The sequence below is a fragment of the Stomoxys calcitrans genome, chromosome 4 (genome assembly GCF_963082655.1).
Source record: "Stomoxys calcitrans chromosome 4, idStoCalc2.1, whole genome shotgun sequence".
Classification (NCBI taxonomy): domain Eukaryota; kingdom Metazoa; phylum Arthropoda; class Insecta; order Diptera; family Muscidae; genus Stomoxys; species Stomoxys calcitrans.
The window spans coordinates 88,282,759-88,305,998 of NC_081555.1; the positions used below are offsets into that span (position 1 = coordinate 88,282,759).

At 39.1% G+C, this 23,240-nt stretch overlaps 1 protein-coding gene across 1 annotated transcript in view; it reads right to left on the reverse strand.

Annotated features, from left to right (window-relative positions):
- Nucleotides 1-6,128: 6,128 nt before the first annotated feature.
- LOC106083517 (putative uncharacterized protein DDB_G0285119) overlaps nucleotides 6,129-23,240 on the reverse strand; it is a 118,281-nt gene continuing 101,169 nt past the window's right edge. Inside the window, exons 5-7 of the mRNA XM_059367196.1 lie at nucleotides 20,213-20,474; nucleotides 14,579-14,702; nucleotides 6,129-6,832 (exon numbers count right to left, since the gene is read on the reverse strand). Of these exons, the coding sequence (XP_059223179.1) occupies nucleotides 6,650-6,832; nucleotides 14,579-14,702; nucleotides 20,213-20,474 (569 nt within the window). The 3' untranslated portion in view covers nucleotides 6,129-6,649. The remainder of the gene's footprint in view (nucleotides 6,833-14,578; nucleotides 14,703-20,212; nucleotides 20,475-23,240) is intronic.

Here is a 23,240-nt window from a genome sequence, read left to right on the forward strand (position 1 = left end):
CACATATCAATGAGTGCAGTCGAATTCAAGTTTTAAGCTCAATGATAAGGGGCCTCCTGTTTATAGCCGAGTCCAAACGGCGTGCCGCATTGCGACACTTTTTTGGAGAGAAGTTTTACGTGGCATAGTATCTAACAAATGTTGCCAGCATTAACCCGTACTTAGCCCAGCAAAAATATCGTGCTCTACTCTCAAATTTCTTTAATTTGAGTCCCAATGGCCATTGGTTTAGGGGGAGTTTATGGGTTGGCACAACCCCCACACATTTGGTCTCAAACTTCGATATCAAATTCGTTTCTACTATCAAATACCTATTACTTATCGCCATAGTAGCCAATAATGACCAGTTTCAAGGGAGTTTAGAGGCGAACCCACAAGAAATATCAGCATCGTGCTAGAGCACTATTATGTTTGACTCCCATAATGTCAAGCATTTTGAAGGAGGCTATCAAGATATTCAGGGCTAGGAGGTCTCGTTCAGATTTACAGTAATTATTTTTTTTTTTTTTTTGTACTGGTTATCTACATTCAAAATCATAGTTCAAAGCGACTTCTTGGGATACTACAATACATTCTTTAAGATCCGCATGTGCTCCTGTGTCCATCCTAATTTGAGGGTAAAAAGTGTACTCTACTACCAAAGACCTTTTATTTCTGTCATATTCAATCCTGATCGATCTTCATATAATATTCTTAATTCCTTTTTTGGGTAAGATAGGGGGAGGGTTGCCCTCTGACACGTCCCTTTCATTTGAAAACAATATATTCTCGGTCATCCTACACAACAGTTTGGCGTTGAATTTATTGAGAGGAGAGGTTATTGAGAGGAGAGGTTCGTTGGGGGGTGGTGGCCTCCCGACACTTTGGATAACATTTTAATGCCCAGTTCGTACTCTACTCGCAAATACCTTTCATTTGCTACCCATATTGCCCAAAGCGGTGAAAGTGTCCTCTTGGGGCTTTTTTGGACGTTGGGGACCCCCCCGGAAATTAAGAGTGAAATTTATATACCAAATTTGTACTCTACTGCTCTATTTATCCTTTCTTACTGGACGGACGTGTTTCTGGTTGCTGCGACAAAAACAAACATACATCACTGTTGGAGGCGTTTTGTTGTAAGTGGATGGTTGTTGTATTGGAGCTGGATTCCTCAGGAACACCCCTTCACTCAATTATAGACGTAAACGGCGGTGAGTGACACGCAATTTACAAATTAACTTCGTTTTAAATTAAGCCCAAAGGCAATAAATTAATATAAAATCCACTGGAAGGAACAACAGAGACAAATATCACGGTCTGTCAGCAGTATACTTTGTCAATAAATTTGACGGTATCAGCTGTTCTCTTCTACCCAAATACTGGCTACGAGTTGCATTTACCCAACACCTTATTTAACAGGGTTGCATCTGAAAGTAGTTGTCGAGATCTATATCGGTTGGATAATGTAGTATAAATGGTGTGTGTCCTTGCTATACACTAGTACTGAATTATCGACGTGAGTCACCCGGTGTTAGATCAAATACACTATGAATACAGGGTCACTAACCCCCCGCAACAGCATTGGCTCTTTCCGCTTGAACAAATTACAAGAACTAGAAAAGATAAACGCCGAACTGTCTGAAAGGAATGAAAGATATGAAAGGCTTTGTGGTCAACTCCAAAGAGATGTTGAATCTTTAAAGTTCAAACTCAACAAGCAAACTGAATCATTTGAGACAGATGAAGAAGAGCTCCAACAAGAAATAGGTCGTTTTGATTCTCAACCTCCAAATTCTTCCGAAAACTGCAACAGTGCAGTAGCATCGCCCTGCGAATGGCAAACAGTCAGACGAAACAAGCGAGCAAACGAAAGCCCAGAGCATGTTATTAATAATAACACCAAAAAACAAGCCACTACCCAAAAATATTGGTTGAGTAAGACTCCTCAAACTGCCAACCAATATGCGGATCTGGATAATGACGACGGGTCTCAACCCAACTCTAATCCGCCTCAAATTCTTTACAAACCTCCGCCTATATTTGTTGAGAAGGTTGCTAACATACAACCTTTAATATCCATGCTAAAACAAACTGTTCCAAACCAATTTGAAATAAAAACCCTGCGAAATGAACAGGTCAAGATAATGCCAAAAGACCACGAAACTTATAAAAAAATTATTGGTGAACTAGAAAAGAAAAACACTGAGTTCTTTACTTACAAACCAAAATCTGAAAGGGGATTTAAAGTAATCTTGCGAAATATGCACTCAACAGCAAATATAGACGACTTGAAAAACGAGCTCTCCCAACTTGGACATGAAGTCAAAAATATATGGAATATAAGAAGTCGTTATACAAAGGTTCCGCTTCCTCTGTTTGAGGTCGAATTGAGCACCAAGCCCAACAATAAAGATATATATTCCGTAACAAAACTTATGTCATGCGTTATTAGATTTGAGCCTCCGCGTCCTAAGAAAATAGTCCCTCAATGCTCAAACTGTCAACAATACGGCCATACAAAGTCATATTGCAAGAAAAAATCAGTCTGCATTAAGTGTGCTGGACACCATGAATCAAAATCATGCGAACGCAAAAACTGGGCAGACGAGGTAAAGTGCGCCTTATGTAATGGTAATCACCCAGCAAATTATAAAGGATGTTCAATTTATAAGCAAATTTACTCCCAACATTACCCCTCTCTTAGAAACACGAGAGAGAGTCAACAGCCTGAAACCCGAACTTTGACGACGAACCCCACATATTCAAGCGCTGCTAGAAGAACAGATTTTCCGCAAACCTCACAACAAAACACCCAAATTCAGCCACAAAATCTTCAAACGGATCGAAGTCCGCAAGTATCCGAAATACATGAAATGTTAAGCAATTTAGGAACACTTATGCAGCAGATGACAAGCCTTCTTATGAGTCTAACTTCAAAATTAACACAAATCTAATAATGAACTTTCTTAATATAGTGTTCTGGAATGCCAACGGTCTGGCACAACATACCTTAGAAGTGAAAAACTTTTTGTCTTCTAATCAAATAGACATACTTCTTGTGTCAGAGACACATTTTACCAGCAAGCATCACTTTTGTATCCCCCAATACGATTTTTACCACGTTATGCACCCATCTGGAATGGCACGTGGTGGTTCAGGAATCTTGATAAAGCAATCCATTAAGCATCACCAAGGAACCCACTACAGCTCCGATATAATTCAGGCAACAAACATCATAGTAGAAAGCATGCAAGGACCTTTAACAGTGTCATCAATCTATAGTCCACCAAAACATACCATCAAAAAAGAAAATTATATTAATTTCTTTAAGACATTAGGAAGCAAATTCATAGCTTGTGGAGACTACAATGCCAAGCACACAATATGGGGATCACGTCTTAATACGCCGAAAGGCCGACAGTTATACTGGGCTATAAAAGAACTTAATCTTCGGGTTATTTCACCATATTCTCCAACATATTGGCCGTCAGATCTGAATAAAACCCCAGATCTTATAGATTTCTGCGTTTCCAAAGGGATTTCGGCTGGCTCCGAAAAATGTTTTTCAAGCCACGATCTGTCTTCTGATCACACACCAGTCTTTCTATCATTGCACGCACAGCATATACCCCAAGATCAAAAATGTAAACTTCACAATAATAAGACTAACTGGCATTATTTTCGTTACCTAGTCAGCAAAACATTACATCAAAATTTACCTTTAAAATCAGATCAAGACATTTCTTACGCCGTAGACCACCTAGTGCAAACTATACAGAGCGCTTCATGGAACTCTACACCCAAGAAAAGTTTCATAGAATCATACAAATACCCTGCCTTTATACAGAGAAAAGTTAAAGAAAAGCGCAAGGCGAAAAAACGTTGGCAAAAAACAAAATCACCAGAGAACAAACGAAAACTTAATAAAGCAACTGCAGATTTGCAAAAGTTATTAAAATGCGTAGATAATAACCATATTGAACAAGAAATCCAAAATCTTGGGCCAACAAAGTCAACAGACTATTCTCTATGGAAAATCACGAAAAAACTCAAAAATGAGCCAAAAATCAATTACCCAATTCGAAAGTCTGGTAACTCGTGGACAAAAAGCAACTTAGAAAAAGCCTACACATTTGCCAATCATTTATACGATGTTTTCACCCCAAATAGCTCGGAAGAACCGCCCAAATGCTTGGAAACTTTCTTAAATGAACCTCATCAGCTTGACCTGCCAATAAAGAAAATTTCAAAAGCCGAAGTCTCACATGCAATAAAGATTCTAAAACCTGGTAAGGCTCCTGGCTATGACTTAATAACCCCTAAAATACTCAAAGAACTCCCTAAAGAAGGTACTGACTTCATTACGTTCATATTCAATGCCTGTTTAAAGCGCTGCTTCATTCCGCCCCAATGGAAAGTTGCCCAAGTCACAATGATCCAGAAACCTGGAAAACCATCCGATCAAGTCAAATCATATCGACCAATAAGCCTACTGCCAATAATTTCAAAGGTATTCGAATCTCTATTTCTTAAGAGATTAATGCCAATAATTGAGGAAAATAACTTGATACCAAATCATCAATTCGGATTTAGAAAGAATCACGGGACTACTGAACAAATCCACAGATTAGTGGAAACCATAAATTCTGCATTTGAATCAAAGCAGTACTGTACTTCCGCATTTTTAGACATCTCGCAAGCCTTTGACAAGGTATGGCATGAGGGTCTTCTCTACAAGGCAAGGAAACTTCTTCCAATAAATTACTATCTATTAATTAAATCATATATTCAAAAAAGAATGTTCTTCGTCCAAGAGGCCGATGAAATGAGTGATTTAAAATCTGTCAGAGCTGGGGTACCACAGGGGAGTGTGATGGGCCCAATCTTATATATCTTGTTCACATCTGATCTACCACAGACAGAGAACGCAGTGGTGGGTACATTCGCTGATGACACCGCTGTGCTAGCTGTTAATAAAAATCCACAAATAGCAAGCAATATGCTTCAAACCTACCTAAATACTTTGTGCGAGTGGCTGAAACACTGGCGTATAAAACCAAATGAAACTAAGTCTATACACGTAACATTCACACTTAACCACGGAAACTGCCCTCCAGTTCAAATGAATGAAGTCCAACTCCCGCAGGCGAATGAGGCGAAATATCTGGGACTATACTTGGACAAGAAACTAACTTGGAAAACGCACATAAAAATAAAAAGAAAAGCTTGTGATATACAACTACAAAAAATGAATTTTCTGATTGGACCAAATTCCAAGTTATCCTTAGAAAATAAGATACTTATATACAAATGCATTATAAAACCAATCTGGACATACGGTATCCAGCTATGGGGAACCGCTTCACATACAACAATCAAACTACTACAGCAACTACAATCAAAAACATTACGCAAAATTGCAGGTGCACCATACTACATAACTAATAAGCGACTACACGAGGAATTAAATATAAAAACTGTCCAGGAAGAAGTATTGTCACAACTCCAAAATTATAAATTGAGAATTCAACAACATCCAAACCCACTAGCAACAAACCTGATGAGGAACACTGAAACATTTAAGCGGCTCAAAAGAAAAGCACCGCAAGACCTACTGTAAATTTTTAACTCCACTTTAATGATGCATAAATAAATTTTATACGTGGGCCAACCACTGGGTTGGCACCATTAGTAATTATAATATACAAAATAATGTCGATAATAATGTAAATATCTATACTAAGATAGAAAGCATTAATAAAAATGAATTAAAAAAAATACTCTTAAGTACCTTTAATACCCATATTGTCCCAATCGATACACATGTCCGTTCGGGTGGGTTTTGGGATGGGGCGTCCCCCAGGTGTTGTACCAATTTCGTGTTTTTGGGGTACCATAAGATGGCATACAATTTCGCTTAAATTGAGATCTGGCGTTTTTAAAAATTTTATCAAAATGGAAAAATTTTTATCAAATTCCAACGTTTTTTTCATAAAAGAACTTTACTTGTCGAAAATTATCTTTATGTGAAACGAGTTATTTTTCTGCGTGTAGCAAAAGAATATATGAATTGGTATGGTATATTAAAAAAATAGTTCTGACTGCTTAAAATCAATTTTATTAAATTACTAAAATATTGCGTAAAAAAGTAGAAACTCTAGAATTTCGTTGTTATAATTTAGTATATCAATGACTTCATTTCCTTCTGAATTGATATTAATTTTTGTCGATATGCATGTATTGTATCTTTAATTTCACATGAATACCCTATCAAATATTAATTGGATTATGTCTCTCTCACTGGTAACACAACAAAAAAATATTATGTGGCTTTTACTTCATTTATAAACTTATAATTATCGTTACGATTTTTATTAGTTTTTGCTTTAATACTATTAATTGTACCTATTCAACTATAATTACTATTTTTTTTTTATTTTGATTTTCTTAGAAAAACTACAGAGTTTTTTTTTTGTTTTTGCTAATTTTAGTATTCTGTTTGCTTGTGTGGTTTTTCTTGTTTTTGGTTCTTATAAATGAATTATTTACCTAAAACCCCTGCATCAGGCGCATTGTCAGTTCTTATGATTCATTTGTGTGTTTTTGTTTGAGATTTGCTTTTTATTCAATAGTTCTTTGAGTTATTGTCCTTTGCATTATCCGATTTCAATCATCTGCAGACGGTACTATCATCACCGGCACACGACGAATGTGAGCTGGCCAAAAACAATTTGCCATTGGAACAGGCACACAATTGAAATACACGATGTGTGTGGTCCTTTTGTGGTGCTCCCTGTATGGGGGGTACGGTTCTTAGGTTGGGCATGAATATTTTCGATGATTCAAAGCGTAACTGAAAAAAAATTAAAAAGGAAAAATATACAGTTTAATGAGGATTAGAAAAAAATGTTACCACAATATTCAAAAAATAAGTTAAAAAGTAAGTAAGTTCGGCCGGGCCAAACTTGGGATATCCACCACCTCGGGCATATATGTAAACCATCTTTCGTCAAAATCCGGTGAAAAATGCATAATGTTTGGACATCGGACAATAAATGCGCCATTAATGGCCCAAAAACCTTAAATCGAGAGATCAGGCTATATGGCAGCTATATCCAAATCTGAACCGATCTTGACCAAATTGAAGAAGGATGTCGAAGGGCCTAACATAAATCACTGTCCCAAATTTTGGCGACATCGGACGATAAATGCGCCTTTAATGGCCCCAAAACCTTAAAAGGGAGATCGGTCTATATGGCAGCTATGTCCAAATGTGGACCGATCTGAGCCAAATTGAAGAAATATAGCGAAAGGCCCAACTTAACTCACTATCCTAAATTTCAGCAAAATCGGACAATAAATGCGCCTTTTATGGGACCAAAACCTTAAATCGAGAGATCAGGCTATATGACAGTTATATCCAAAACTGGCCCGATCTGAGCCAAATTGAAGAAGTTTGGCGAAGAGCCTAATACAACTCACTTTCCCAAATTTTGGCGACATCGGACAATAAATGAGCTTTATATGGCCCAAAATTTTAATCGAGAGATCGAGCTTTATGACAGTTTTATTCAAATCTGAACCGATCTAGACCAAATTGAAGAAGGATGTCGAAGGGCCTAACATAAATCACTGTCTCAAATTTCGGCGACATTGGACAATAACTGCGCCTTTTATGGACCCAAAACCCTAAATCGAGAGATCCGTCTATATGGCAACTATATCTAAGTCTAGACCGATCTGAGCCAAATTGAAGAAGTTTGGCGAAGGGCCTAACTTAACCCACTGTCCTAAATTTTGACGACATCGGACAATAAATGCGACTTTTATTGACCCTAAACCTTAAGTCGAGAGGTTGATCTATATGACAGCTATATCCCAATCTGAACTGATCTGGGCCAAATTGAAGAAAGATGTCGAAGGGCCTAACGCTGCTCACTGTCTAAATTTCAGCAAAATCGGGTAATACATGGGCTTTTATAGGCCTAAGACCCTAAATCGGCGGATCGGTCTATATGGCAGCTATATCCAACTCTAGACCGATCTGGGCCAAATTGAAGAAAGATGTCGAGTGGCTTAACATAACTCACTGTCCTAAATGTCAGCAAAATCGGGTAATACATATGGCTTTTATAGGCCTAAGACCCTAAATCGGCGGACCGGTCTATATTGCAGCTATATCCAAATCTAGACCGATCTGGGACAAATTGAAGAAGGATGTCGAGTGGCTTAACATAACTCATTGTCCCAAATTTCATCAAAATCGGATAATAAATGTGGCTTATGCGGGCCTAAGGCCCTAAATCGGCGTATCGGTCTATATGGAGGCTATATCAAGACCTAGTCCGATATAGCCCATCTTCGAACCCTCTTTGAAGTTAACCTGTCTAAGGACAAAAAAAAAACTGATCAACGGTTCAGCTCTATATCTCTATTTTTAAAGATTGTAGCGAGATTTCAAAAGACAAACGGGCGGACGGACATGGTTAGATCGTTTTAGATATTTACAACGAAAAAAATATATACTTTATGGGGTCGGAAAGGATATTTCTATGCGTTCCAAACGGAATCCCAAAATGAATATACCGACATGAATATACAGGTCATTTTCATTGAGCTTAACTTAAATCGGACTGCACTCATTGATTGGGGAGAAGTTTGCCCCTGATCCTTAGTGGAATGTTTATGAGCAAAATTTGCAATTTTAGCAAAGCAAAATCGGTTAACACGTAAAACCGTCTAAATTCGGCAGGGCCATATTTTATATGTCGCCTTCAATGGATCACATTGGCAAGTTTTTTGCACGACTTATCTCAATAGGTAGTTACCCAATAAATAGATAATACTTATTTTCCGAAGAGGCTCAAGAAGTCAAGTCGAGAAATTAAGGGTGATTTTTAAGAGCTATATATGGTTTTTTTTACCAAAAATACAAAATAAAATTAAGAAAAATTAATGAAATCTTTACTTTAATTGCATCGATAGTGCGGTCAATATTATTTGCTGTGTGAAGATTATTTCATACAAATGTTGATCGTGACTGCGGCTCAAATGGTCCACCCGCTAAGTCCAATTTTGGCATACTCTTTCCAAAATTTGGACTAGTATCTCACTAATAAACTCTTCAATGTTGTCTTCCAATGCGTCAATTGAAGCGGGCTCGTCTGTATAGACATGACCTTTAACATAGTCCAAAAAAAAAATTGTCTAAATGCGTTGAATCGCACGATCTAGGCGGCCAATTGACCGGTCCCGAAAGGAAAATAGGTGTTCGCCGCATTTGCATCACAATAAGTCCATTGGTACGCGTACTGTGTGGCATGTGGCAAGTCATACTCTTGCACATTGTGGAAAAAAAATTTTGGATATCATCTCACAATACCGTTCACCATTCACAGTTACGTTACGATTCGCATCATCTTTGAAGAAGTACGGTCCAGTGATGCCACCAGCCCAAAAACCGCATCAAACTGTGAGTTTTTCTGGATGAATTGGTAGCTATTGCAATGCGTTTGACTGATCTTCACTCCGAAATCGACAATTCTGTTTATTTACATACATGCAAAATTTCAAACAAATTGGGAAAGAATTTGGCATTCTAGGCGATCAAGAGGTACATTCCGGAGATCGGTTTATATGGGAGCTATATCAAATTATAGACCGATTCAAACCAAACTTGGCACGAATATTGGAGGTTATAGTAGATACATTGACATTTTGCACAAATACTTCTTATAAGTGTAGGTCGGTTGGGATTGCGAATGGGCTATATCGGTCCACGTTTTGATATAGCTGCCTTATAAACCGATCTGGGATCTTGACTTCTTGAGCCGCTAGGGGCACAATTCTAATCTGATTTGGCTGAAATTTTGCATGAGGTATTTTGTTATGACTTTCAACAACTGTGCTAAGAATAGTTCAAATCAGTCCATAACCTGATAAAGCTGCCATATAAACCTATCTGGGGTCTTGATTTCTTCAGCGTCTAGAGTGCGCAATTCCTATCCAATTTGGCTGAAATTTTGCACGACGAGTTTTGTTATGACTTCTAACAACTGTGTTAAGAATAGTTTAAATCGGTCCATAACCTGATATAGCTGCCATATAAACCGATCTGGGGTCTTGACTTCTTGAGCCTCTACAGGGAGCAATTCCTAACCGATTTGGCAGAAATATTGCATGACGTGTTTTGTTATGACTTACAACAACTGAATTAGGAATTAGGAAACGTGTCGAATATGACATGAATCGGTTTATAGCCTAATACAGCTCCCCTATCTGTTTTACTTCTTCAGCCCCTAAAGTGCGCAATTCTTACTAGATTTGGCAGAAATTTTACACAATGACTTCTACTATGATCTCCAATATTCAGTTCAATTATGGTCCGAAATGAACCATAACCTGATATATTGCTCCATATTTTGCTCTTTTCTTGTATCCTTTTTTGTCATAAAAAGAGATACTGTGGCAAGAGCTCGACAAATGCGATCCATGGTGGAGGGTATATAAGATTCAGCCCGGCCGAACTTAGCACTCTTTTACTTGTTTTTAATTGAAGAGCTTAAGTTTGGGAGATCGGTATATATGACAACTGTTTTTTTTATTTTTATAGCCTCCACCATACGATGGGGGTAAACTAATTTCGTCCTTCGTTTGTAGCAACTTTAAATATTCGTCTAAGACTCAATCAAATATAAATATTCTTGACCATCATGACATTTGTCTGTCGAAAACACGCTTAGTTTCGAAGTAGTAAAGCTAGGTAATTGAAATTTTCCCCAAATACCTCTTGTTAGTGTAGATCGGTAAGGATTGTAAACAGCCCAAATCTATGTCTATGTTTAGATATCGCTGCCATATAAATCGATCTTAGGTCTTGACTTTTTGAGCTTCTAGTGGGCACAAATCTTATCCGATTTGGCTGAAATTTGGCACGTATTTTCCAATTGTGGTTCAAATGAGTATATAATCTGAAATAGGTGCCATATAAACCGATATCCCGATTCGACTTTTTGAGTGTCTAGAGACTCAATTCTTCTCCATTTTGGTTGAAATTTTGTGCATTAATTTTGGTGACTTTCAATTGCGATTTGTCATTCAAAGAACTGTAAAAATGCAATCCATGGTGGAGGGTATAGAAGATTCGGACGATCGAACTTAGCACGCGTTTAGTTGTTGGATCTATTTAGGTGCCATTTCCACAAAATCGGCTTCTAATCAAAAAGGCAAAGCGCTTTTTTTTATACCCACCACCGAAATATCCATTTCCGACCCTATAAAGTATATATATTCTTGATCAGCGTGAAAATCTAAGACGATCTAGACATGTCCGTCCGTCTGTCCGTCTGTCTGTTGAAATCACGCTACAGTCTTTAAAAATTGAGATATGGAGCTGAAATTTTCCACAGATTCTTTTTTTGTCCATAAGCAGGTTAAGTTCGAAGATGGGCTATATCGGACTATATCTTGATATAGCCCCCATATAGACCGATCCGCCGATTTAGGGTCTTAGGCCCATAAAAGCCACATTTATTATCCGATTTTGCTGAAATTTGGCACGGTGAGTTGTGTTAGGCCCTTCAACATTCTTCGTCAATTTGGCCCAGATCGGTCCAGATTTGGATATAGCTGCCATATAGACCGATCCTCCGATTTATGGTCTTAGGCCCATAAAAGCCACATTTATTATCCGATTTTGCTGAAATTTGGGACAGTGAGTTGCGTTGAGCCCTTCGACATCCTTCGTCAATTTGGTCCATATCGGTCCAAATTTGGATATAGCTGCCATATAGACCGATCCTCCGATTTAGGGTCTTAGGCCCATAAAAGCCACATTTATTATCCGATTTTGCTGAAATTTGGCACGGTGAGTTGTGTTAGGCCCTTCAACATTCTTCGTCAATTTGGCCCAGATCGGTCCAGATTTGGATATAGCTGCCATATAGACCGATCCTCCGATTTATGGTCTTAGGCCCATAAAAGCCACATTTATTATCCGATTTTGCTGAAATTTGGGACAGTGAGTTGCGTTGAGCCTTTCGACATCCTTCGTCAATTTGGTCCATATCGGTCCTAATTTGGATATAGCTGCCATATAGACCGATCCTCCGATTTATGGTCTTAGGCCCATAAAAGCCACATTTATTATCCGATTTTGCTGAAATTTGGGACAGTGAGTTGCGTTGAGCCCTTCGACATCCTTCGTCAATTTGGCCCAGATCGTTCTAAATTTGTTTATAGCTGCCATATAGACCGATCCTCTGATTTATGGTCTTAGGCCCATAAAAGCCACATTTATTATCCGATTTTGCTGAAATTTGGGACAGTGATTTGCCTTAGGCCCTTCGATATTTTTCTTCCATTTGGCCCTGATCGGTTCAGATTTGGATATAGCTGCCATATAGACCGATCTCTCGATTTAAAGTTTTGGGCTCATAAAAAGCGCATTTATTGTCCGATGTCGCCGAAATTTGGGACAATGACTTGTGTTGGGCCCTTCGATATTTGTCTTCAATTTGGCTCAGATCGTTCCAGATTTGGATATAGCTGCCATATAGACCGATCTCTCGGTTGAACAATGACTTGTACTTATAAGCATTTGGTCTAAATCGGTTGATATCTATAGAGCTGCTATGGGGCTTAAGGTATGCATTTTTCACTGGATTTTGACGAAATGTGGTTCACATATATACCCGAGGTGGTGGGTATCCAAAGTTCGGCCCGGCCGAACTTAACGCCTTCTTACTTGTTTGTGTTATATCTGTACAATGCTTGATGTGGTCGTGTAAGAGCTGAAGTGTACAATGCCTTTCAGATTTCAGCTCAATCGCCAATTTTCAAAATGATAACTCACTCAGGCTCAAATTCGCGACCCATTTTTGAGCCCGGACTATCAATTTAAATTAAATTTGGCTTGTGATGCTAAAAATGAAATAATGATGACATCACCTCTCGAGCAGGAAGATTACACAGGTTCAGAGAATGTGTTATCTTGGCTAGGCGAGGCGATTCAGCTCGACGGGGTGGCTTTTAACAACAAACGGTTTAGAACTCTGAGCTCCGATTTGTGATATTTGCAACTGCAGTCGCGGACAGACAACGGTATCAGGTGGAGATTCTCAGTGAAAGGCCGGCCGACACCGGTTCATGCTTAAATACTGACTCTCAGTGATACTCGGTATGACAAGGCTAGTTATTGGCGCTTTAAATAACCAGAGGATATAACGTTCTCGCGACGATAGGTCGTACAAGCTTGTTTACCTACGAAGCTTGACAAGGACCAGAAACAAATGTAGCTACAACAACGACAACATCCGGGATAGAATGCTAAACACTTCTTCTATTGACGGAAATCTAATAGTTCATGCTACTCGGGCGGATCAAAGCTAGGAGAGAGAACTGGTGTAGGCGCCTATAATCCCGAAAGCCGGATTCGGTTTCTTCTTGCTGACCATAGATGGACTGCCCCAGGTGGTATAGTTTTAATGCGAAATGGTCGGGTATGAACATCTTCTCAGATAGTAAACGGCTTTTAGGGCGATAAAAACCAAGGCAGTAGGTCTTCGAGTGTAAGGAGACAATCATTGTCTTCTCTGAACATGACATTATCGTAATATTTTAAAAAGTCTTACAGACCAGCACCAATAACTTGAGATGGTGCAGTATAAACGCAAGCACATCGAGGGTGAACATCTTTATGGACAGAAAGTTGTCCAATAGTGAACTAACAACCAAGATGATGAAGTCACGCACTGCCTTGGAGGTCTCGGCTTCCCTGAGCGTAACGAAATCGTCATCGATTTGGTGCCGGGCAATAGCGGAGTAAATGGGAACGAAAGGGTAGACGTTTTGACTGTAGGAGTCAGAGGACTGCTTTCAGTAATTTTGTGAAGCTTTTCAAAGCTATCAAGATTAATGGGCGTGGGAGACGTGTTTTGAAATCCACTTAGGGCATAAATAGGAATACGACGAGGGAAGTCCTTGTATATGTTGTGTTTTCATGATTTAGAGCGAACAGCAAGCCGATGAGTGGCTTAGATATATGTCCATAGTGGCATAAGACGGGTTAAAATCCGCATACCAAGTTTTAAATGCAGTTTATTAAGCAAAAAGTGTCTAATAGTTAAAAGACATCTTGAACCCATAATAAATTTTTTTTTATGAATAGGGCCGTTGGGGTTTTTCCAGTTCTATGTCCTTGTGGCTAACGTTTTGTTGGCCTTTCTTAGACCAAACAGCTCTGTTCTTAAGAACAAAAATAAAATTTAGAAATATTTGCGAGTAAAAGAAGTTTCCTCAGATCCTTTATATAATGTTCATGGGAATTTTACAATAGTAGGAACATAAAATTCCATTAAAAATTCTCACATAATTTTCTTCGTCGAACTTTTCCAGTTTTTGTAAAAATTTAATTCTAACAAAATAAGGAACACAATTCTAAATTTATCAAAATTGACTTAAATCTCATTTTTTTCTTTGTTATCTTTAGAACCTACAAAACCTTTTCATTTCAGAGAAATCAATTCGGCTTGCAAAGCTATTCATCATTCAAACTAATAAATTCGTCTACCATAGATGTCAACGACATCATCGTACTTACACTGCCTTCCAGCGTTGTCAGTTTAATATCCTCCAGTGCTGTTATTTCAATGCCTCCAGCACGTGATTGTAGATTTATTTCCTGTGCAGCTTTCATTTCCAATTGACGTGTGGGCGATTCTAGCCTATTAAAGACAAAACCAGAAACAAACAAAAATTGGTTAGTTTGCCTTGTGAATAAAAAAAGAACTCGAAAAGTTGTGGAATGAAATCACAAAAACGTTGTATAATATAAATTTTAAAAATTTTAAGTTTATGTCAAAAACATCTTGTCTAAATTCTAAATTTAGGTTATATAACACACATGTATTGCGCCACTAGGCAGGGTAAGCAAATTTGGCCTTAGTGTAAAGAAATTATTTTGTTAAATGTCGAAGTTTTAAATCAATGGTAAGAATACTAATACAAGGTTCAAGAAGTCACATTGGGATATCGGTTTATAAAGGAGCTATATCAGATTATAGACCGATTTGGACCGTACCAGACTCAGTTATTGGAAGTCATAACAGAACACTAAATGCAAAATTTCATTCGAATCGGACAAAAATTGCGACTTCCAGGGGCTAAAGATGTAAAATCGGGAGATAGGCTTATCAGCTTATAGACCGTTTCAGATGGTACTTGGCACAGTTGTTGGAAAAATTTCAGTCAAATCGGCTAAGGGCTCAACAAGCCAAAACGGGAGATCGGTTAATATGGGAGCTATATCAAAATCTGAACCGTTATGGCCCATTTGCAATTCACAGAGACCAACGTCAATATTAAGTATCTGCGCAAAATTTCAAACGGCTAGTTAGTTCTATGCGTTTGACCGCTATCGCGATTTTGACAGACGGGTAGACGGACGGACGACAGACATGTCTAGGTCGACTTACAATGTGGAGACCAATATTTCGATGTGTTACAAACGGAACGCAGAATTAGTATAACCTCATCCTAAATGGGGAATCTTGAATTTGCTCGAGTTTGCAAATTCCAATTTAAAATTTTTTATACCCTCCACCATAGGATGAGGGTATACTAATTTCGTCATTCTGTTTGTAACTACTCGAAATATTCGTCTGAGACCCCATAAAGTATATATATTCTTGATCGTCGCGACATTTTATGTCGATCTAGCCATTTCCGGCCGTCCGTATGTCCGTCCGTCTGTCTGTCGAAAGCACGCTAACTTTCGAAGAAGTAAAGCTAGCCTTTTGAAATTTTGCACGAATACTTCTTATTAGTGTAGGTCGGTTGGGATTGTAAATGGGCCATATTGGTCCATGTTTTGATATAGCTGCCAAGTAAACCGATCTTGGGTCTTGAGGGTCTAGAGGGCGCAATTGTTATCCGATTAGAATGAAATTTTCAGCAATGTGTTTTGTTATGATATCCAACAGCTGTGCAAGGCATGGTTAAAATCGGTCCATAACCTGATATAGCTGCCATATAAACCGATCTTGGGTCTTGACTTCTTGAGCCTCTAGAGTGCGGAATTCTTATCCGATTGGAATGAAATTTTGCACGACGTGTTTTCTTATGATATCCAATAACTGTGCCAAGTATGGTTCAAATCGGTTAATAACCTGATATAGCTGTCATGTAAACCGATCTTGAGTCTTGACTTCTTGAGCCTCTAGAGGGCGCAATTCTTATCCGATTGGAATGAAATTTTGCACGGAGTGTTTTTTTAGGATACCTAACAACTGTGCCAAATAAGGTTCAAATCGTTTCATAACCTGATATAGCTGAAATATAAACCGATCGGATAATAATTTCGCACTCTAGTGACTCAAGAAGTCAAGGCCCCAGATCGATTTATGTGGCAGCTATATCAGGTTATGGACCGATTTGAACCATACTTAGCACAGTTGTTGGAAGTCGTCACAAAACACATCGTGCTTAATTTCAGACAAATCGGATAGTAATTTCGCACTCTAGACGCTCAAGAAGTCAAGACCCCAGATCGGTTTATATGGCAGCTATATGAGGTTATGGACTGATTTGAACCATACTGAGCACAGTTGTTGGAAGTTAAAATAAAACACCTCATGCAAAATTTCAGCCAAATCGGATAAGAATTGTGGCCTCTAGCGGCTCAAGAAGTCAAGATCCCAGATCGGTTTATATGGCAGCTATATCAAAACGTGGATCGATATTGCCCATTTACAAACCCAACCGACCTACACTAATAAGAAGTATTTTTGCAAAATTTTAAGCGGCTAGCTATACTCCTTCGAAAGTTGGCGTGCTTTCGACAGACAGACGGACGAATGTGGGATGGACGGACGGACGGACAAACGGACGGACATGGCTAGATCGACTTAGAATGTCATAACGATCGAGTATATATGCTTTATGGGATTTTAGACCAATATTTCGAAGAGTTACAAACAGAATGATGAAATTAGTATACCCTTATCCTATGGTGGAGGGTTCAAAAATGTAAAAAAAGTTTTCTTTTTTTATAAAAATAAAATTTCGGGTATATTTTCAGTTAAAGTTATTTTTCAATAGAAAGGAAACTTTTCACTCTTCCTTTGTATAGCCCGAAAAATGTAGCTGCATCCTCCAACACGATTGGCAGATGTTTGTCACTTTTTATCAAACTCATTCAAATACATACACATATGCATTTTTGAAAAGTTCATTCATTCAGTAGTGGAACTGCGGAAGAATGCCATAGAATGTGTCACAGAGGGGTGGTAAAGGTGGGGAGAAGTCATTGTGCTGTGTGGTCTCGTTCGTTGAGATGAACATGTAAACAAATACAATCCATATTTGTCACTTAAACCCTTTGAGCATTTTTTAATAAACTCTATATTTCATGCTCTCACACATGCTTACACACACACCCGCTCACACACAGATTGATATGGTTCTCTCTTGTTTATATGTAAGAGTCCTATTGAAAGGCCATTAATATCCAAGTCAGCCGTATGCTGTTGGTTGACAGACACATAACCAAACACACACTCACAATGCAGGCCTCGATGCCTGCCTGCCTGAGTGACTGTGTAACTGCTGTAAACCAAAACAAACATCAGAAATGTCTGACTTATAGACACACTAACAACCTGCCGGTCGGAAAGGAAACTGAATGTGAAGTGGGGTATAGATCTGTATTGAAGCAGCAGCAGCAGCGTCAGGGGGAGGAAGGCTTGTTCTGAGAAAGTCCATTAGAGATGGTAGGTAGACATGCTTGCAGCCAGATTTGTTTGTTGCCATTCGTCGCTTACTCCATATATGTACCATAAACACAATTCTCACAACATGAATTAATAAGTGTTTATTTAATGCATATTGCTCGTTGTAGCTGGCTGTTGCTTGTTGTGGTACAGATGAACAAACTGTAGAATTTCGTCAGGGTACGGAAATGCAAACATTATGAATTTTATTGGAAGTGTAGTAGGATGACTATAGCATACAATAATTTTCAACATTTGGTCTCACAAAATGTTTGACATTTTCAGCGACATTTTACTTTGAAATATGAAATTTTTATTGAAATTAAACTTTGGAAAATAATTAATATTAACAAGTAACAAGTAAAAGCGTGCTAAGTTCGGCCGGGCCGCATCTTATATACCCTCCACCATTGATCGCATTTGTCGAGTTCTTTTCCCGGCATCTCTTCTTAGACAAAACAGGATATAAGAAAATATTTGCTCTGCTATTAGAGCGTTATCAAGATATGGTCCGGTTTGGACCACAATTTAATTGGAGACCTGTGTAAAATGTCAGCCAATTCGAATAAGAATTGCGCCCTTTGGGGGCTCAAGAAGTAAAATAGAGAGATCGATTTATATGGGAGTTGTATTGGGCTATAGACCGATTCAGACCATAATAAACACGTATGTTGATGGTCATGAGAGAATCCGTCGTACAAAATTTCAGGTAAATCGGATAATAATTGCGACCTCTTGAGGCTCGAGAAGTCTAGATCCCAGATCGGTTTATATGGCAGCTATATCAGATTATGAACCGATTTGAACCTTATTTGACACAGTAGTTGAAAGTAAGAATAAAATACGTCATGCTAAATTTTAGCCAAATCGGATGGAAATTGCGCCCTCTAGAAGCTCAAGAAATCCAGTCCCCAGATTGGCTTACGTGGCAGCTATATCGGGTTATGAACCGATTTGAACCATACTTAGCACAGTTGTTTTAAGTCATAGCGAAACACGTCGTCCAAAATTTCAGCTAAATCGGATAAGAATTGCGCCCTCTAGTGGCTCAAGAAGTCAAGACCCAAGATCGGTTTATATGGCAGCTATATCAGGTTATGGACCGATTCGAACCATACTTAGCACAGTTGTTGGAAGTCATAGCGAAACACGTTGTGCAAAATCGGATAAGAATTGCGCCCTCTAGAGGTTCAAGAAGTCAAGACCCAAGATCGGTTTATATGGCAGCTATATCAAAACATGGACCGATATTGCCCATTTACAATCCCTATCGACCTATACTTATAAGAAGAATTTGTGCAAAATGTCAAGCAGCTAGCTTTACTCCTTCAAAAGTTAACGTGCTTTCGATAGACAGAAGGACGGACGGACGAATGGACGTCCGTCTCAGCTCCGACGTGGGTTGCGGTGTCGAAGAGTCGATCGGCAGTGATAGCAGATATGCTCCACCGTCTCCTTGTCTGACTACTGTTGCATCTGACGTTGGCAACTCTGAGGAAAATAAACGAGTATAATTTTAATTTTTATGAGAAATAACTCAGGTCCTCGGCCGAGTACCAGTGTTGCAAATTGTAAATTTTCCCCATGAACATTCTACTGAGGAACAGGGGCATACTTCTCACATATCAATGAGTGCAGTCGGATTCAAGTTTTTAAGCTCAATGATAAGGGGCCTCCTTTTTATAGCCGAGTCCGAACGGCGTGCGACACCTCTTTGGAAAGAAGTTTTACATGGCATAGTACCTCACAAATGTACCAGTGTTAGCATAGAATAGATGGTAGTTGACATGGTTCAGTCAAGAATCTTTGTTCTGGGTCATGCATGGCTCCTGAATAAAGACAATATGAATCTTGCCCTTGTAGATTTTCTCCATCAGAAAGCGGGTTGTTATTTTTGCTTCTTCAGCGTTTTACCAGTGTTATCGATTTCGGGAGATCTAATTTTCCTTTCCAGTTTTCGTAAAAGTGCCTGGAATGTCAGTTATATCCCTTCCAGCATACTAATGGGTGTACAATATACTAAGGTCTGATGCCACCACTCCTGCTTTAAAATTTTTCGTTATAGATACCTCTTCCGAGATACGGATATTTATTTTTTCACAAACACGTTCGCTTCACTCAACGGTTACTTTAATATCTTGATATACTCACATATATACCGATTTCCCGATTAGTCTTCTACGGCCCTAAGAATCTATAATTTTTGGCTGGTTTAGAAGAAATTGTTCGTAGAATCTATTGTGGTTGGTACCCACAGTTAGGTCCGGCCGAATTTAGCACGATTTTACTTGCTTTTTTCATGAATTAGTTCCCAGGACATTGTTCTATTTCAAACCCTGACCTTAAATGTCCGAAAACCGTATTCTCTTCTTTTTTTTCGTTCTTTTTAAAGAAGACCAAATAAAAATAAGAAAGACCCAAATTGAATGAAACACATAAACACCATGGTATTGGTATTGACTTACCTTAATTCGCGTCCTGGCTCAGCACGTACATGCGGTGTCTGTATGGACTCACGAAATATGGCACCACCTTCGCCTTCTACACGCAAAGCGTGAGCACCAATGGTGACTTCATCTCGATTTACGGAAAATAAATTCCTTCCGTTTGTATCATTGATGCGAAATGATGTCGCCAAGCATTCGAGCTTATCGTGGCCCAGAAATAAATGATTTTCCAGCAGACCATCCGGGCCACGTGTATTGATTGAAAAATTACGTGATGATTCTGCGGATAAGCAAAAAAAGACGGACAAAAGATAAGAACAACAAAAATACTATGAAAATTACATAAAAAGACGTGGAATTTTGAGAATATTCAAAGTCAAGTTAACACTAAAATAAATACCAGCAAATAAAAGTTGTGTATATTCCTAAGGCATTTGGATATTCAGTGGGAAATTTTTGGTGGTCTTGATAGAGTGCAAAACGACATATATCGAAGGGATTCTTAGAAATTTTTTCAGTTGTGAAAATTCTTTAGAGAAAATTTTGTGAACATTTTATCTTCAGGAAAGTTTTGAGAAAATTTTGCCTGTGGCCTCCGAATGTTCACATCCGCTAAATTAGACATGTTCTCAAAAAAATGAGAACCTAAAGTGGAACTCTTTCTAACTGCTAGAGCGCGACATACAAACAGAAGGTTTTCTATAGTCTCTTCTTCTTCGATGCCCTCACAGCCTCTGCAAAGTCGTTGCTGGCAACCTTCAGTCTGTCAGCATGTTTTCCGGTTAGACAGTGACCTGTCATGACAGACACAATGACTAAGATGTCTCTTCTAGCCGATTACAGCAAAGCAGTTGGCCTCTTCCAGTCTAGATGACGCCACATAGTTTTGGAATGCTCACAGCCCCCTCTTTGTGACCATCTATCATTCGTTGCCCTTCGGGACTGGTCCTGAAAACTTAGCTTACATGTCGCTAGAGGCATACCCACGGATTCCAGTAGCTCTGGAATGTGTAGAGTAGTTCCTAGTCTCGCAAGCTCACCTGCTTTAGAATTCCCTGGAATATCTCTGTGGCCCGGCACCCAGAACAGGTGAATTTTGAACTGTTCAGCCATCTCATTGAGAGATCTGCTACAGTCGATGGCGCTTTTTGTGTTCAGAAATACGTTCTTCAGGGATTTAAACTCCCAACTTTTGCCAATGGCCCTCTTGCAGGTGTATAGGGTAAGAGTCTCCTTTCTTAACATTTTCCAAAACATTCTGCAGTGGTCGAGTAACCTTTTCGATATGACCAGTTCTAGATCTTTAGAGTACACCCCAAAGCCCACCTGGTCGTTTAAGAAGTCTATTTAACTTCTGTTACCAGGGATATCGTAGTTCCAATCGGTTTTATCCGGAATAGTGGTACGCCACTTTTTATCAAAAAGCGGCTCAGATAGGGTATAATCGGGACATCGGACATTGTATCAAGGTTAATTTAGTGCCCGTAACCGCCCCATGACCAAAGAAAAAGCTCCCTTAACCTCACGGTAGTGGTCGCAGTAATTTGTCTAGCCACATTGTCCAGAGGCACTAGATGTAGCTTTAAATTTAGTGAATCAGATGGTGTCGTCCTCAATGCGGCTGTGTTGCACAAGCCATTCTTTGAATTCGGTTGAGTTTTGTGCAGTAAGTGGACTTTTGAAGCGCCGTCCACCAGACCACAACACCATATAGCATTATTGGTCTGACAACTGCAGTATATACCCAATGCATGACACGCGGTCTAAACCCCCAAATTTTGCCAATGGATTCCTTGCAAATGTATAGGGCAAGAGGTGCCTGTCTTGCCCTTTCCAAAATGTTGGATTTGAAGTTCAAATCCATAGCTCCCATATGGACCGATGTGTCGATTAAAGCTCCGAAGCTCATAAAAGCTTTATTTATTTCGATATTTCGCTCCATCGTCCACCAGCCTACAACACCATAGAGCATAATAGGTCTGACAACGGCAGTATATACCCAATGCATGACACGCGGTCTGAATCCCCAAAATTTGCCAATGGTTCTCTTGCAGGTGTATATGGCAAGAGTAGCCTTTCTTAAGCTTTCCAAAATGTTGGGTTTGAAGTTCAGTTTCCTGTCCAGCAAAACACCCAGGTATTTTGCGCTTTCTGTAAATGGAACATTCTCTTCACCCAAGGAGACAGGTTCCACTGTAGGCAACACGACAAACGATCTCCAGGGATCTTTGCCCAAAGATATGTTTCTATTAACCCCTCAAGAGTCTTCAGCATAAAGGATGAAAGACTAATAGGACGAAAATCGTTCCCCTTTGTGTGGTAGGGTTTTCCTGCTTTCGGAATGAAAATGAACTTCGTGTCCCTCCATCCCACAGGTATATATGACATTCTGATACAAGCAGAGTATATCTCCCTAAGGCAGGGAACCAGGTGATATATCATCGGGGTCTGGCGACTTAAATAAGTGGAAACTTCTTATCGCCCAAAGGATTTTCGGCTCAGACACAATTTCCTTAACGGCCTCCGAAGAGTGCATATGAATGACAACCTCTTCTGGCGCCACGTTGTCCACTGGAGAATTTCCCGGGAAATGTGTATCAACGAGTAGTACTAGTGTTTTCTCACTAGACATTGTCCATATTGTCTGAATTCTGGATGTACCCCACCGCAATAGGTCTCGAGGACAGAATTTCCCTTAGCCTAGAGGCCTCAGATGTATCCTCCACGAAACTACAGAATCCTACCCAGGATTTGTTCTGAGCCTTTCTCAGCTCGCCCTTATATTTTCTTAGCTCAGCCTTATAGATGTCCCAATCGTGTAGTGCTCTTGAGGCTTTTGCTTTTTTTTTCGTTTAAAAAACATTTCTAAGGAAAAAATTTTGTCTTCATAGAGAAATCTGGTCTTAACAGTGAATTTCGAGGAAATTTTGTCTTTAGAGAAAAATTTTCTTAAACGTAAAGTTTTGTATCAAATTACAGCGAAATCCGTTAACAAATGCGAGTTTTTGTGAACCAAGACGCTAAGCCGGGAAATCGGTATATATTG